Source organism: Pyrus communis, chromosome 9 (assembly GCF_041283825.1).
Source record: "Pyrus communis isolate YQ-2024b chromosome 9, ASM4128382v1, whole genome shotgun sequence".
Classification (NCBI taxonomy): Eukaryota; Viridiplantae; Streptophyta; class Magnoliopsida; order Rosales; family Rosaceae; genus Pyrus; species Pyrus communis.
The window spans coordinates 6,872,163-6,885,934 of record NC_142573.1 but is presented as its reverse complement, the minus strand read 5'-3'; the positions used below and the strand labels follow the sequence as shown (position 1 = coordinate 6,885,934).

Genomic DNA, 13,772 nt, shown 5'->3' with positions numbered 1-13,772 from the left:
CATAAAAATGTCCAGTTTTTTTATGCCTTCTTTAATATATATATATATATATATATATATATATATATATATATCTGAACTCAAAGAAAATATAGAACGAACATAAAAAAGGCAAATTATGAACGTTTAGAAGCTAATTTCATTAGCAATTAAAGCAACCAATCTCTCTCAGCATCACGATTCAGAAACCCCCAGGAACCCAGAAATTTAATGAAAATTTTTCTAATCATTCAATTGGATTAGACAAAATCATGAATTTTTTTTCTAAAGCCCAATTATATTAAATCACAAATTTGAAGCAGATTTTGACATGCAATAAGTCAATAGGATAGGAATCGCTTCAGACTAACCTCGATGGCAGGGCCTCCGGAATCGCCCGATCCAAACCAAGCTACTCGGTTATAGGGAGATGTCGTCGATGTGAAATTCAACATGCAAACCTTTGACGCAGCTGTGGTGCCTGGTGGTGGCGGGGGTTCCACACTGGGAGAGACTCCAGAAGAGGAATCTAGTTTTCTGGTTCAGAGAAAAGGGAATGAAGGAAAATAGTGGGAAATCCAGGCTTAACCACAAACAGAAAACTCGTCAGAAACCTAGACTATCCAAATTCGAACATGTAGGACAACACCAATCACAACTATAAAATCCTAACAAATGTGCAAAAGAATTATAAAAACAGTCATCTACCATATAACAAACCTCTCAATTGGTCTTAAGAACTGTTTTTCCAAAGAGACCCATTACAATGCAATCTGAAAGAAAACAAAATATGAATAATATCAAGGAAACAATTATTATCAATTATTGAAGGAAATTAACAACTACCCAGAAATGTTTGCTCAAAATTAATTGATAATATGAATAATTTAATTACACAACATTTACAAAACCCAAAGTTCTTAGCTTTAATTTGATCTTACCATTTAATTGGAAGAAATAAAAGATTACACATATATGTTTGCACACAATTAATTGATGAAACAACCAATTGGGCAATCAAAAATTTCAGATGAAGAAATCATACCAATGGGTTTCCATTAATTTCGATATCGAAGTTTAACTTTGTGAGTCAGTTGCTCCAAATCGTTCTCCTGCCAAAAACAGAAACAAACGCCCAAAATAAGGAGCTCTGTTGGTTCCCAAATATTAACAACTGTTTCACTTGTACCTTTCATCAAATAGGTGGTGATCGCTGCTACTAAACATGATTGAAGATTGAGTATCTCATTAATATAGGAATCAGCAGTCATCTTCTAGACGAAAGAAAAAGTATAAAACACGACTCAAATACTCAGGGATAGGCAATCAAACTAATGGTGCAGCGAAGACAATAACACACGACCTACTACTCCCTCCCTCTCTTTGTGTGCAAAGGTGGCATGGCTCTCATTCACCAAACCCTCATCGAATAACAGCCACCTAGACCCATCCCAATCCGTCCCAAACCCATAGGACAAAATTAACCTTCCTAACTTAGCATCCTGACCGCTTCGGATCCAAAAACTTTTGGGACAGAGAATGCACATGCATAAGTAAAATTCACAGATCTAGTGCATGCAAGCGTACATCATTAAAGGGAGCCAGAGATTATTACATTTTACCTTGGGTCCGAGATCCTTAAGTCGTGCGCTCTCCATTTTCCAAACGGATTTAAGTGTTGCAGTAGCGTCCTGCAAAGAAATCACAGATACATTAGCTGGCACAGAGAATATACACTTTTTTTTTGTTTCAGACCGCAGATCCATGACCCACACACTTATTTCACCAATCAGCCACGGATGACTAATAGATTTAAACGAAGAAGAAAAATTAAATAAAAAAAGAAGCTGGGTTTTTACCTCTAAACGATCTAATAGATTCCCAGCAACAAAAGGCTTCAATCACTACCCATGCATGTTCGATTATCAGTAAAATATATAGAATAAGAGTTACATCATATAGCAATAAATTAGAGAGAATTCGAAGAAAAAAGAAGATTTAAAATGTGTAAACCTCACAAACGTCACAAACCCTAGAATTCTTGCTGACCAAAATCACAATTTTGAATCTGAAGCTGCATTATATGAATAGAGTTTGTAAACCTAATCCTAAAGCACAAGAGATTTGAAAACAACTCCTCACCTTTTCAATCAGCTGAAGCTCTCATGGGCTTCAAATCTCAGTCATTTTGCGCAACCATGGCCTTTGTCCTCAATCTCAGTCCTTCATGTCTCTGCACTCTATCTTTCTCTCTTTCTCTCCTCTCATGTGTCATTTTCTCTGGTAGCTGGCCTCAATAGTGCAAGTAGTGAGAGCGATGCAACCACTTAATCTCCCTTGAATCGTACACCCCTATGACGCTCTCTACCTGCAAGTCGTATGCCTTCCCCTCACCAAATCCCTCTCTTTCTCACTCTTCCTTCCTTCCGCCCCCTCCCGCTCTCTCTCTTGACGGCATGGTCTCCCCAAGTCCCTCTGCAGCTCACAGAAAGAAAGGAAATGAAAGTCTCCCTAACCCACCCAATCCGTTCGAAACCCTACAGACTAAAACGACCATCGCACCCCTGCCTTTCCATGATTATCAACACGCGGCATCAAGATCAGCGACACACAGAGAGACAAAGACAAACCCGTAGCTCCCATCTCTCTCCAATCTGTCAGGCCTTGTGTCTTCCTCCTCTGTAGTCGCTCTGTCCCCCTATCTCCGCTCGACAGAGGCACACCCAGCTGTCTCCGAATAAAAAATGCGAGCGATTGTCTCTCTCCAATTTGTCAGGCGTGATGTCCCCCTCCTCTCTCTCTCTCTCTCTCGCCGAGTCAAACGTGAAATGCAGCCGAGGGCTGAAAATAGGTTTTTAAGCCTGAGTGGCAATTTTGTAAATTAAGTGAAAGTTGGTTAAAAGCATCCCAGTGGCAATCTTGTAAATAAACTGAAATGTGGTTCAAAACACTATTCATTTCTACAGTGCAATTTTGCCAGCTTCTTTAGACTAAAGTAATTACAAAAAACTACCTCAAGTATGGGTCAAATGACACTTTCATACCTCATCTTTTAAAATTGACAATGTCATACCTCATCTTACGAATTTGTGTCAATGTTATACCTTCCGTTAGCTTGGCCGTTTATTTCTCAGTTAAATGCTGACGTGGCTGGATCCGGGACCCATTTTTATTAAAAAATTAATAAAAAAATTATTAAAAACAAAAAAAATCATTTAATATTATTTAAATATTAAAATAATAAAGACCCTTTTTTTTTTTTCTTCTCTCTTCTTCTTCTTCCCTCTTCTTCTTCTTCTTCTTCTTTCGCAGGGGGACGAACTGGGTTTTTTTTTTTTTTTCTTCGCTCTTCTTCTTCTTCGCTCTTCTTCTTCTTCTTCTTCTTCTTCTTCTTCTTCTTCTCTCTTCTTCTTCTTCTTCTTCTTCTTCCCTCTTCTTCTTCTTCTTCTTCTTCTTCTGCAGGGGGACGAACTGGTTTTTTTTTTTTTTTTTTTTCTTCTTCTCTCTTCTTCTTCTTCCCTCTTCTTCCCTCTTCTTCTTCTTCTTCTTCTTCTTCTGCAGGGGGACGAACTGGGTTTTTTTTTTTTTTTTTTTCTTCTCTCTTCTTCTGCTTCCTTCTTCTTCTTCTTCTTCTGCGGGTTAGGTTGGGGGGGGGGGGTGGGGTTGGGTGGGAGGGGACGGGTTTGCTGCTGTTTTTTTTTTTTTTTTTTTTCCTTCTCACTTCTTCTTCTTCCCTCTTCTTCCCTCTTCTTCTTCTTCTTCTTCTTCTTCTGCAAGGGACGAACTGGGTTTCCCATTGTTTTTTTTTTTTTTTTTTTTTTGTGTTTCCTTCTTCTTCCTCCTCCTTTCTAGGTTGCAGGGGGTTGAGTTTGTGGTGGGGGGAGGGGGGATGACCTGGGCTTGGTTTGGTTTGGGTTTTTTTTTTTTTTTCTCTTCTTCTTCTTCTTCTTTCTGCTTCTTCTTTTTTGGGTTGCTGGGTTTCAGGAAGATGATGGGGAAGAGAGAGGGGGGAGATGCACGAAAGGAGAGGGAAGATGATGGCTAATGTTTTTTATTTTTTTATGTACTTTTTATTATTATTTTAATATTTAAATAATATTAAATGATTTTTTTTGTTTTTAATAATTTTTTTATTAATTTTTTAATAAAAATGGTCCCGGATCAAGCTACGTCAGCATTTAACTGAGAAATAAACGGCCAAACTAACAGAAGGTATAACATTGACACAAATTCGTAAGATGAGGTATGACATTGTCAATTTTAAAAGATGAGGTATGAAAGTGTCATTTGACCCATACTTGAGGTAGTTTTTTGTAATTAACCCTTTATCTTTTTTTCTCAACTTTTTTGATAATTTTTTTTTTTAAATTTTAAATATATGCAATTTAAATTAGATCCCACAATACAATAATCATAATAAATTAATATCGAGCGAGAAGCTAGTTTGATGAAATTAAGAGCAAAAGAAATATTTTTTGATAAAATTAGTACAATATTTAATAATTAGTAAATCACATAATTTAAAGGGTGTGCTATGCACACATCTCTTTTTGATTTTCACACACCTCTTGTTGATTTATGTCCCTTGATTTTCTTAAATTCATTTGATCTGACGATCGAAAATTAAAAATGTGTGTAAGAAGTAAAAAAATGTGTGTGTGAATATCACACCCCAATTTAAATTAAACAACAGAAAGTTTACCCTCTTTTATTTTTAAAATTTCAAGATTGCCCTTATCATTAATCCAACCATGGACCCACAGGCCACAAACAAAACCAGAAACTATGGGGGTGTTTAGGACATTTCATACCAAGAGTTTTGTTTAAGTTAGTTAAAGTTTGCGCCCTTTTCCACGTTTCTCCTTGCGCCATAGCCAAAACAAGAAGAAAAAAATTTCTCTCCTCTTCTCCGGAGACTTCAATGGCGCCACCGACTATTCTCTTCCTCCTCATAGCTTCCTTTTTCCTCGCACCGCCGCCCCACCTGCAAGTTCAAGCCGCTGACCAAGCCTTCACGTCTGTCGTCATCTCCCAAAAGGGTCTCGATTTTCTCAAGGACTTGCTGGTAACTCAGGCTGTTTCCTCCATAATTCCACTCCAGCTCCCCAAGATTTCGAAATCCAAGAGAATCCCGTTTCTGGGAAACGTTAATATGGTGCTCTCCAACATCACAATCTACGGAATCGATGTGGGTCCGTCGCATTTCGTGCTGGGAGACGACGGAATCGCCATTATTGCTTCGGGGGTCACCTGCAATCTGAGCATGAATTGGCACTATTCCTACAGTACTTGGATTGCTCCCGTTGTTGTTTCGGATGAAGGTCGTGCCTCGATTCAGGTATGGCTTAATTTTGCTTTATTAATTTTTTTTTGGGGGTTAATTTTTTGGGTTTTTCTGCAAATTGATAGGTGAAATTTGTATAGTTTTTTATATATGTAATTGGGTTTTTGCTAATAAGTATGATTAATTGTAAATTAAGTTGCTTTATTGTTCTTTGTGTATGAATGGAGTTAGTGGTAGAGAATAACATAATTGTCTGGTATGATGATGCAGTTGGGGAATAATTGTTGTGTCTTGACTGATTATCTTCACCAACATACAAACCCACAGTTGAATAGTTTAAAATACAAGAAATAAAGACACAGAGAAATTTACGAGGTTCGGCAAAAATCTGCCTACGTTCTCGGAGAGATATTGCTCTTCACTATGAGAAAAACAGTACAAGTTACACATGAGTTAAATCGACATAACCCAATCTCATATCCCTTGTACACCCACTCACAGAATTTTCCCAATAGCCTCACTCTACCCCCAAGAGTTCTTTCACAAGAGATCTTTCACTCTAGCTCTCTTGATTTCTCTCACCCGTACCCATGGTAGAGCCAAATGCTCTCACTATCTCTTTGGATGCTTTTCTCTTCATCCGTTCCTTCTCCTTTGGCAAGGCATTTAAATAAAAAACAACCCCTTTTCTTCTCCTCCTTTCTTCCACCCGAAAGCCAAATAATTATGGCTTTGAAAAAACCACAAAACAAGGAGCAAATTGAGCCACAAAATAAGGAACAAAAAAGCCACAAAACAAGGAAACATAATCCTTATCATAATGTTCCCTCATCAATATTGTTTTGTTTCCTAGCCTAATTTGACCACTATCCAACAATAAATTGGTGCTATTACCATTGTATAGCTTGTGCATGTCCAGTTTCGAATAAAGGCGGTGCTTTTGTTTAGTTTTTGAGTATTAAAATGGCCTGTTCAGGCCAGAAAAAGTTGAGAGAGTGAACAGTGTGATTGCTGGTTTAGCTTGTTTGTCTCGTTTATTTGTTTCTTAAGATTTATTGGACTTCGAGAAAGAAAGACTGTATGTGTGTGTGTGCGCCTGCGCTTACACATATTTATTGATCGAATCATGCAGCTGTTTATTTTGAAACGTAGTTGTGACATGAAAACTTATTTCCTTTTCTGGACCTTTTAATGAATTTGAGTTTGTTCCCTTGAAGGTTGAAGGCTTGGAAGTTGGGCTCTCATTAGGCTTGGGGATCGAGGAGGGAACTTTGAAGCTTACCCTTAAGGATTGTGGTTGTTACGTTAAAGAGATATCCATAAAATTGGATGGAGGAGCCTCTTGGCTTTATCAAGGGTATGCAATTTTCTGTTTGGTTGTGGAGAACTGTGTACTCTTGTAATTGTTGTTCCCCTGGCTCCAGCAGTCAAAACTATTATTATGCTGGTGTTCCACAAACATCTAGAAAGAAATTGCCAGGATTTTTATGTGCCATACTTTTCTTTCCATTCCATCCACCAGAAACGATCTTTTCAATGGCTACCACAAAATTTACAGACTCCGAAATCAATACTGTAATTAAGCAGCCGTTTCTTGCGAATATCTCTTCCTAAAACATATACTTCTCTGGAACTGGTCTTTTTCTGTTGTTTTGGTATTTCTTGAATGGAAAACCTTTTGCTTCTATAAAGCTAGAGTACCAAAGTTTGGTGTGTGCTTAATTGCTCCTTACTATGGACAAGTTTTTAGTAAACCACTTTCCTTGGATGTTTGCTTCATCACTGACTGGTTAATTTTTATGATTAATGGGTTCAACTAATTGTCTCTAGATTTACCAGCATTTTGGTTTCCTTATCATTGTGTGCTGTCTGACTAATGCCCCTTTTAGTTCAAGAGAAAGATCAGAATTTAATTTATTCCCATTAATAATCCATCTCCTTGTCATCCTTCAGGATGATTGATGCATTTGAAGAGCAAATAGGATCTGCAGTGGAAACTTCTATGACCAAGGAACTCAAAGATGGCGTTTTAAAGCTCGATTCTTTTATGCAAGCTCTTCCAAAGGAGGTGCCGTTGGATGATAATACTGCTTTGAATATGACTTTTGTGAATGATCCGGTATTGAGCAATTCTTCCATAGGGTTTGAGATTAATGGTTTATTTGGAAGAAGAAATGCTTCAGTCTCTGAGTACCACAATAAGGATTCACTTTCTGAGTACCGCAATAAGGATGCACAACCCTTAGTTTCCTGCTCAGATCCATCTAAAATGCTCGGAATTTCACTGGATGAGGCAGTGTTCAACTCTGTAGCAGCTGCCTATTTTAATGTAAGTATTGGAAATATTTGTGTATTTTCTTAGTGTTCTCTTGTGTTTATATGCCGATAAGCGTAAAAATGTCTTCAAAGTATTTATCATTCAGTGTCTATCTTTGGCCAGGCAGAATTTATGCAATGGATTGTAGATAAAATACCAGATCAGTCTTTTTTGAACACTGCTGGATGGAGATTTATTATTCCCCAACTATACAAGAAATACCCGAACCATGATATGGACTTGAACATATCCTTATATTCTCCTCCAGTCGTAAGGATTTCAGATCATAATATTGATGCTACCATTTACTCGGACCTGATAATCGATGTATTGGAAGAAGACAGAGTAATACCAGTTGCATGCATCTCATTGGTAAGTATATCACATGATAATCTTTCCTTTGAATAGGTAATTACGCATGATAATTGTGTAAAACAAACAATAGTAAAGTTTGGTGTTCTTTTAGGTCATTCGTGGATCCGGTTCAGTAAAAATCTCAGGCAATAACCTGGCTGGAAGCGTGAAATTGAACGACTTTTCAATGTCGTTGAAGTGGAGCAATATTGGAAATCTTCGGTTGTATCTAGTACAGGTATTCAGGTTTCACAAAAGCTTACTCAAACTAAAGTTAGTTCCTGCATTAAGTTATTAACCGTTATATATGTCTTACATTGCAGCCAGTAATGTGGACAATTATCCAGACTGTTTTCTTGCCATACGTGAACTCGCATCTCGTAAAGGGATTCCCTTTACCAATCGTTCACGGCTTCACCCTTCAAAACGCTGAACTAGTCTGCTCGAGTTCAAGAGTCATGGTCTGCAGCGATGTAATATATGAGGCATCACATTCACGCAATCTTAATTGGCTTCTGCACAGCATTGTCTAAACGCATACATCATCCTTGACTTGGTCTTTGCTTATGAGGATTCAAGGCCTCAGCATTCCCTCTTTGTATGTCACAGTTCAATGTTCATATGTAAACTTCAGAAGGAAGGAGAACCCTTCCGCTCGTTGAATGTGAAATTGTAACATATATTTTGTTCAATGTTTGTAAAAACACCGGTGTACATGTTTTCGTTAGAGAAAACTACTTGCTACATGGCTTTACGCATGCTGCTAGAGACTAACGGAAAGTCTAAACTTCGAAAAAATGAAGATTGTATGAAACCCTAAACTTCAAAAGCGAAAACAACGAAAAACCATTGGTCTTCCATTTCAGGTCCATTTCTTAATTTGTGGTATGTTTGCAAAAAGGTGCCATCCGAAGGAAGGAGTCCCTCATCTCGGAATCTTCCGCGTAACACATGACGTTAATGACAAATGCTCGATGGAAATGCACGAAGCAAAGATGACGAGATCGGAGTTTTCCAAATCCACAGTTTTGAGGGACAACTTTTCAAGAGCTGCTTGTCGTTCTCACGGATTTGACCCACATTACCTTTCCCAAATCTTGATGAACTTTCTTGGCTTTTTGTCGAGTGTATGATGAATGTTTCCCTCGTCGAAATCCAATACAGGGACTGAAGACTACACAGCTTCCCATTGCTTGGAAAGAAAGCTCATTCGGACAGCGGATTCAGTGGGAAGAGAGTCAGAGGATTCGATGGATAACAAGGTCTGGTGATTGAGGCCGCCGTAGTGTTTCAACATCCTTGGTGCTTTGATCATCTTTGTCTTCCTTTATTTCGTCCCGTTTTCGAATCTTCCAACTTTGATCTGTTTAGAGTTCTTTGAGATGTCGCCTCGTGCTTTTCTCTTGGCAGACATAATTGAAATCTAATGGGATTTTGAAGAGTTGGAGCTCTAATTTATAAGACTACTGCTACAATAAAGGGTAGGAGCCTTGAACTCCAAGCAATTGGAGATTAGGGTAAAATCTGTTTCTTGAGAGAAATAGAACACGTAGGCCCATAATGGGCTCTAGTTTGTGAAGAAAACTTATGAACGGACCTTCAAATTACGCGTCTTGTTTGTCCGTCCATAAAATTTCTCTAGCCCTTGTATCATGTTCCACCATACGTACCCCGTGGCCCCATGATTGTTTCAAACCCTCTCACCCTTGTAGCTGTGCCAAAACAAAATTTCACCCCAAGCCCTCGAGATTGAATGACTCACTTTTGTAACTAAAACATAGTCATACTACTCGTTTAATAGATGTTTGTCATGTGTTTAAAAAGTGAAACGCGCTCATTTAATAGACGTTTGTCACGTGGTGAATTAGTGACAAGAGAGTATATCTTAAAAAATCAGAATGTTGTATTGAATAGGTAAGTGAAGCCTTCGATTCCTAACAAGGAAAGAAGCAATTCCTCCCCCCCCCCCCCCAGCCCCCACCACCCCCCAAAAAAACAAGAAAGAAAGAAAGAAGCAAGCTTCTCCAAACAAATTCCACTTCATCATACTCGCAGCGAAACGCACCGTTTTGGGGTACTTCCAAAATCGTGAACCCCGCCATTCAACAGCCAAAACGCACCGTCTGGTGTCTTCTCCCTCGTAAAATTAGATAAAGCTCCCCCAAAATATCTTCGGTTTACCCAGACAGAGCAACAAAATCCACTCTCTCCACTCTGAGAAAAACCTCGCTAAAACCCTCCCTCTCTCTCTCTCTCTCTCTCTCTCTCTCTCCCCCCTCACTTTTGCTATCTTATGAGCTTCACTCTCACCACAAACCCACAAGAAAGATGCAAATTTCTCTGACCATTTCACCCTCCAAAGCCCCTCTAATTTTCCCCTTCCACCAACCCATCTCCCAAACGCCAAAGTCCCAGAGAGCTTCACTGCAAACCCATGCCAATTCCGTTAATTCCCTCAAAGGGTCGCCTTTACTGCCCGCATTCGGTCGGGCAATCGAGGACGAAGAGTACCGGCTTGCCCGGTCCCAGGTTCTCCGCAAAGGTATGGACTTGGAGGGCTTGAACATTGAGGGTCTCTCGATTGGCGGCCATGAGACCTGCATTATCGTCCCGGAGTTCAAATGCGCTTTCGACATCGGGAGGTGCCCCTCCAGGGCCATTCATCAGAACTTTTTGTTCATCACTCATGCCCATCTTGATCATATTGTGAGCTCCTCTTGCTTTGCTCTTTTGGGTATCCATTAATTTGTTTGCTTCAGTTCAATTATACAAGTTAATGGTTGTGTTAATTTATAGTTGAGTGAAAGTTTAGGACTTTGTTGTTATGAGTTGTGTAAGTTATGGGCTCGTTTATAAATGTTTCTCTGAAAAGCACTTTTGCTAGAAACGTTTTTATAGAAGCACATTCAAATTTTTAATGGAAAATTCAAGTGTTTTGAAGTTTTAACACTTCGAAACACAGAAGCACTTAGGCGCTATGCGTCATCTGAAAGTGCTATTAGCCATATTAAAAGCACTTCCAGATTTCGTGGCTTTCAAGTCAACCATCTATGTATCCACAATTTCTTATAAGTCAGTGATTGTGTTAGTTTATAACTATTGAAAATTTGTGACTTTATTGGAAGTTCTGTAAGTTATGAGCTAGTTTGGAAATTATTCTTTAAGAAGCACTTCTACTAAAAACGCCTTTGTCATACAAGTGTTTTTCCATAAAGCACTTGGAATCCTAGAAGCACTTTTAAGATTTTTCCATCAAATGTTCATAAGCATTTTTGGTTATGTGAAAGCGAATTTAGCCATTTGCAAAGCACTTCCAAACAGGCTCATAGTTTAGGTTGGTGTAAAAGCAAATTTGGTGGCTTCCAAAATCAACCATGCATCCGTGTTCTGATGACTAGCTGCATCCACATTTGATTACTTTTAATCTTCTAAGACAGAACTATTTTGCTTCATTTGGAGGTTGAAATGTTAGTATGTGCTTGAACTGTATTTAACGTTTCAGGGTGGGCTGCCGATGTATGTAGCTAGTCGTGGTTTGTACAACTTGAAACCTCCAACGGTATTTGTGCCTCCTTGTATTAAAGAGGATGTGGAGAAGCTAATAGACATTCACAGAACGATGGGTCATGTGGAATTGAATCTTGATTTGGTTGCATTGGATGTTGGTATGTAGCAATAGTTTAGTGGGATTGTTTATATCTCTTCATTCCTGAGGTGATAACATTACACATTTGAATTCAGGTGAAACATATGAATTGCGGAATAACCTTGTTGTCCGGCCATTTAGGACTCAACATGCTATACCTAGCCAGGTGCGTGCTTCATCAAATTATAGTTCATCTACATAGTTTACTGAAATGTTTCTGGAACTACAAATGTAAATGTTCAGAATGGTAGGACTAGTTTATTTTTAATAGAGGCATATGCAACAAATGGGCCATGGCTTCTTTCTTTTTACTATAAGATCAGGAATCATTATTTCCATAGTATTGGATTCATGTGGTGGGTCTTGGGAGCATATCCACTACGTCCCAGACTCATATTATTTGGGGTTATAAAGTCTTTACAAGCGAGGCCTTTCGTTCTTGATGTCATTGCTTGCTATTATAGATAGTCCAATATAGCACGTGTATGCAACCTAAAACTCAGAGTTCAGAATATCATGCAACTTCTTTTTATTTTTAATTTTCAGGGTTATGTGATTTACTCAGTTAGAAAAAAGCTGAAGAAGCAGTACATTCATCTAAAAGGGAAGCAGATTGAGAAATTGAAGAAGTCTGGTGTTGAGGTTTGTAATAGCTGCATAATAGTTTTGTGTTTATCTTGATTAATTGGTATTGATTTTGATTTTTGCTTTCTAGATTACAGACGTTATATTGTCACCAGAAGTAGCCTTCACAGGGGATACAACGTCAGATTATATGCTGGATCCACGCAATGCTGATGCCTTGAGGGCAAAGATTCTTATAACTGAGGTGTGAAGAAATCTTATCCTTTAGGAGTGCTTTCTGTTGGATATAAAATGTAGAAATATAATCATCTGCTTTTGATATGATTCAAACACTGCATATTTAGTTCCTTGACGGCTATTTCCGGAGTCGCATCATACATGTTTAGGAGAGTTCACTGACCAACATAATTACAGTGGATTCCATGCATAAATTGCCAGGCATTTTATTGTTGGCCCTCAGTAGACCGGGAATTTAATCCCATTAATCATCGTTTACTGGCAGTCTTTAGATGTGTTGTGGAAATTTTCTAGGTTAAGTGGTTGTAGGCATTGGTAATTTTAGGTCTGTTGTGAAGAAGGATATATTGAATACGAATCTTTTCGGAAATGGCTCAACATTATGGTAGAGTGATTTCATATGAACTTATTTTCTAAATTTTTGTTCATCTCTATGGAAGTGAATATACACAAACACAGTTCCATAATTTGGTGAAAAATATGTTTTAACTGACGAGATCTTTGACAGGCAACTTTTCTGGATGAAGGGTGCAGCATTGAGCATGCACGGCAACATGGTCATACACATATAGACGAGGCATGTGATCAATTAGCATTTTTCTATGGGTTTTTTTTTAATGATTTTTGAGATAGTTTGCTCTGTCCCTGCAGGTTTTGTATATGTTTTGATTAATGACTAGGCTGCATCTTTTCACCGAAATTGTAATTGTAAAATTTACTCTGTTAACGCAGATCATTGAGAACGCCCAATGGATAAGAAATAAGTCAGTTCTGTTAACCCATTTTTCCTCCCGCTACCATCTGGAGGTAATCGCTTATCTGAACCATGTCTTCTTGTTTTTGTTTCTATTGGTAACATTGAGTGAAAGCGTCCTAGCTTACGGCATGTTGTTGCATATGGATATTCTGCATGTGTATCGGATGATCATTTGATTGTTTCAGAAATAACTCAATGAATTGTTCTCCTTCAATTGCAGGACATTCGTCAAGCTGTATCAAGGTTGCAGTCCAAGCTGTCAGCAAAAGTGATCCCTCTTACAGAAGGTTTCAAATCTATCCACGCTTAGATTCCTAAATTTTTAGATCATTTTGTCCATTACTATATGTAATATGTATAGCGATAGAGAAAAAATGTAATCGGATTTTCGGTAGATCAATTCTAGGCTTCTGTTTGAGTTATATCATTGCTAGGTTGTGATCGTGGACAAGTTTCTTATCAATACAAACCTCCATTCGAAGATCCTCGCACGTTCCTTTGAACTAAATTATAGTAACACCATGATACTTTGTGTGTCCGTGTGTGTGAGAGCTCGCTCGCGTTGTATGTGCACGCAAGAAGATTAGGCGTTTAAGAATTGAAGAAGAATTAT

The 13,772-nt window shown here is 38.3% G+C and overlaps 2 protein-coding genes and 1 long non-coding RNA gene across 4 annotated transcripts; 2 read left to right on the top strand and 1 right to left on the bottom strand.

The window, feature by feature from the left end:
• Positions 1-398: 398 nt before the first annotated feature.
• LOC137733274 (uncharacterized) lies at positions 399-2,225 on the bottom strand. 2 transcript variants are annotated; one of them, XR_015966877.1, is made up of 6 exons: positions 2,122-2,225; positions 1,839-1,883; positions 1,595-1,670; positions 1,025-1,091; positions 700-752; positions 399-516 (listed from the first exon to the last, which is right to left on the bottom strand). It is a non-coding gene; the product is annotated as an uncharacterized LOC137733274 (long non-coding RNA). The 2 variants fall into 2 exon arrangements; XR_015966876.1 differs by having other exon boundaries at positions 1,602-1,670.
• Positions 2,226-4,792: 2,567 nt separating this feature from the next.
• On the top strand, positions 4,793-8,692 carry LOC137739952 (lipid-binding serum glycoprotein family protein). The gene is made up of 6 exons (XM_068479708.2): positions 4,793-5,317; positions 6,481-6,620; positions 7,217-7,592; positions 7,704-7,952; positions 8,047-8,172; positions 8,258-8,692. Exons 1-6 carry the CDS (start codon positions 4,901-4,903, stop codon positions 8,465-8,467), a joined length of 1,518 nt encoding a protein of 505 aa, XP_068335809.2. The 5' UTR covers positions 4,793-4,900; the 3' UTR covers positions 8,468-8,692.
• Positions 8,693-10,074: 1,382 nt separating this feature from the next.
• Positions 10,075-13,642, top strand: CPZ (Metallo-hydrolase/oxidoreductase superfamily protein). The gene is made up of 8 exons (XM_068479971.2): positions 10,075-10,640; positions 11,437-11,599; positions 11,676-11,746; positions 12,127-12,222; positions 12,296-12,409; positions 12,911-12,979; positions 13,135-13,209; positions 13,380-13,642. The coding sequence occupies exons 1-8, from the start codon at positions 10,263-10,265 to the stop codon at positions 13,467-13,469; spliced, it is 1,056 nt and encodes a 351-aa protein (XP_068336072.2). The 5' UTR covers positions 10,075-10,262; the 3' UTR covers positions 13,470-13,642.
• Positions 13,643-13,772: the final 130 nt, after the last annotated feature.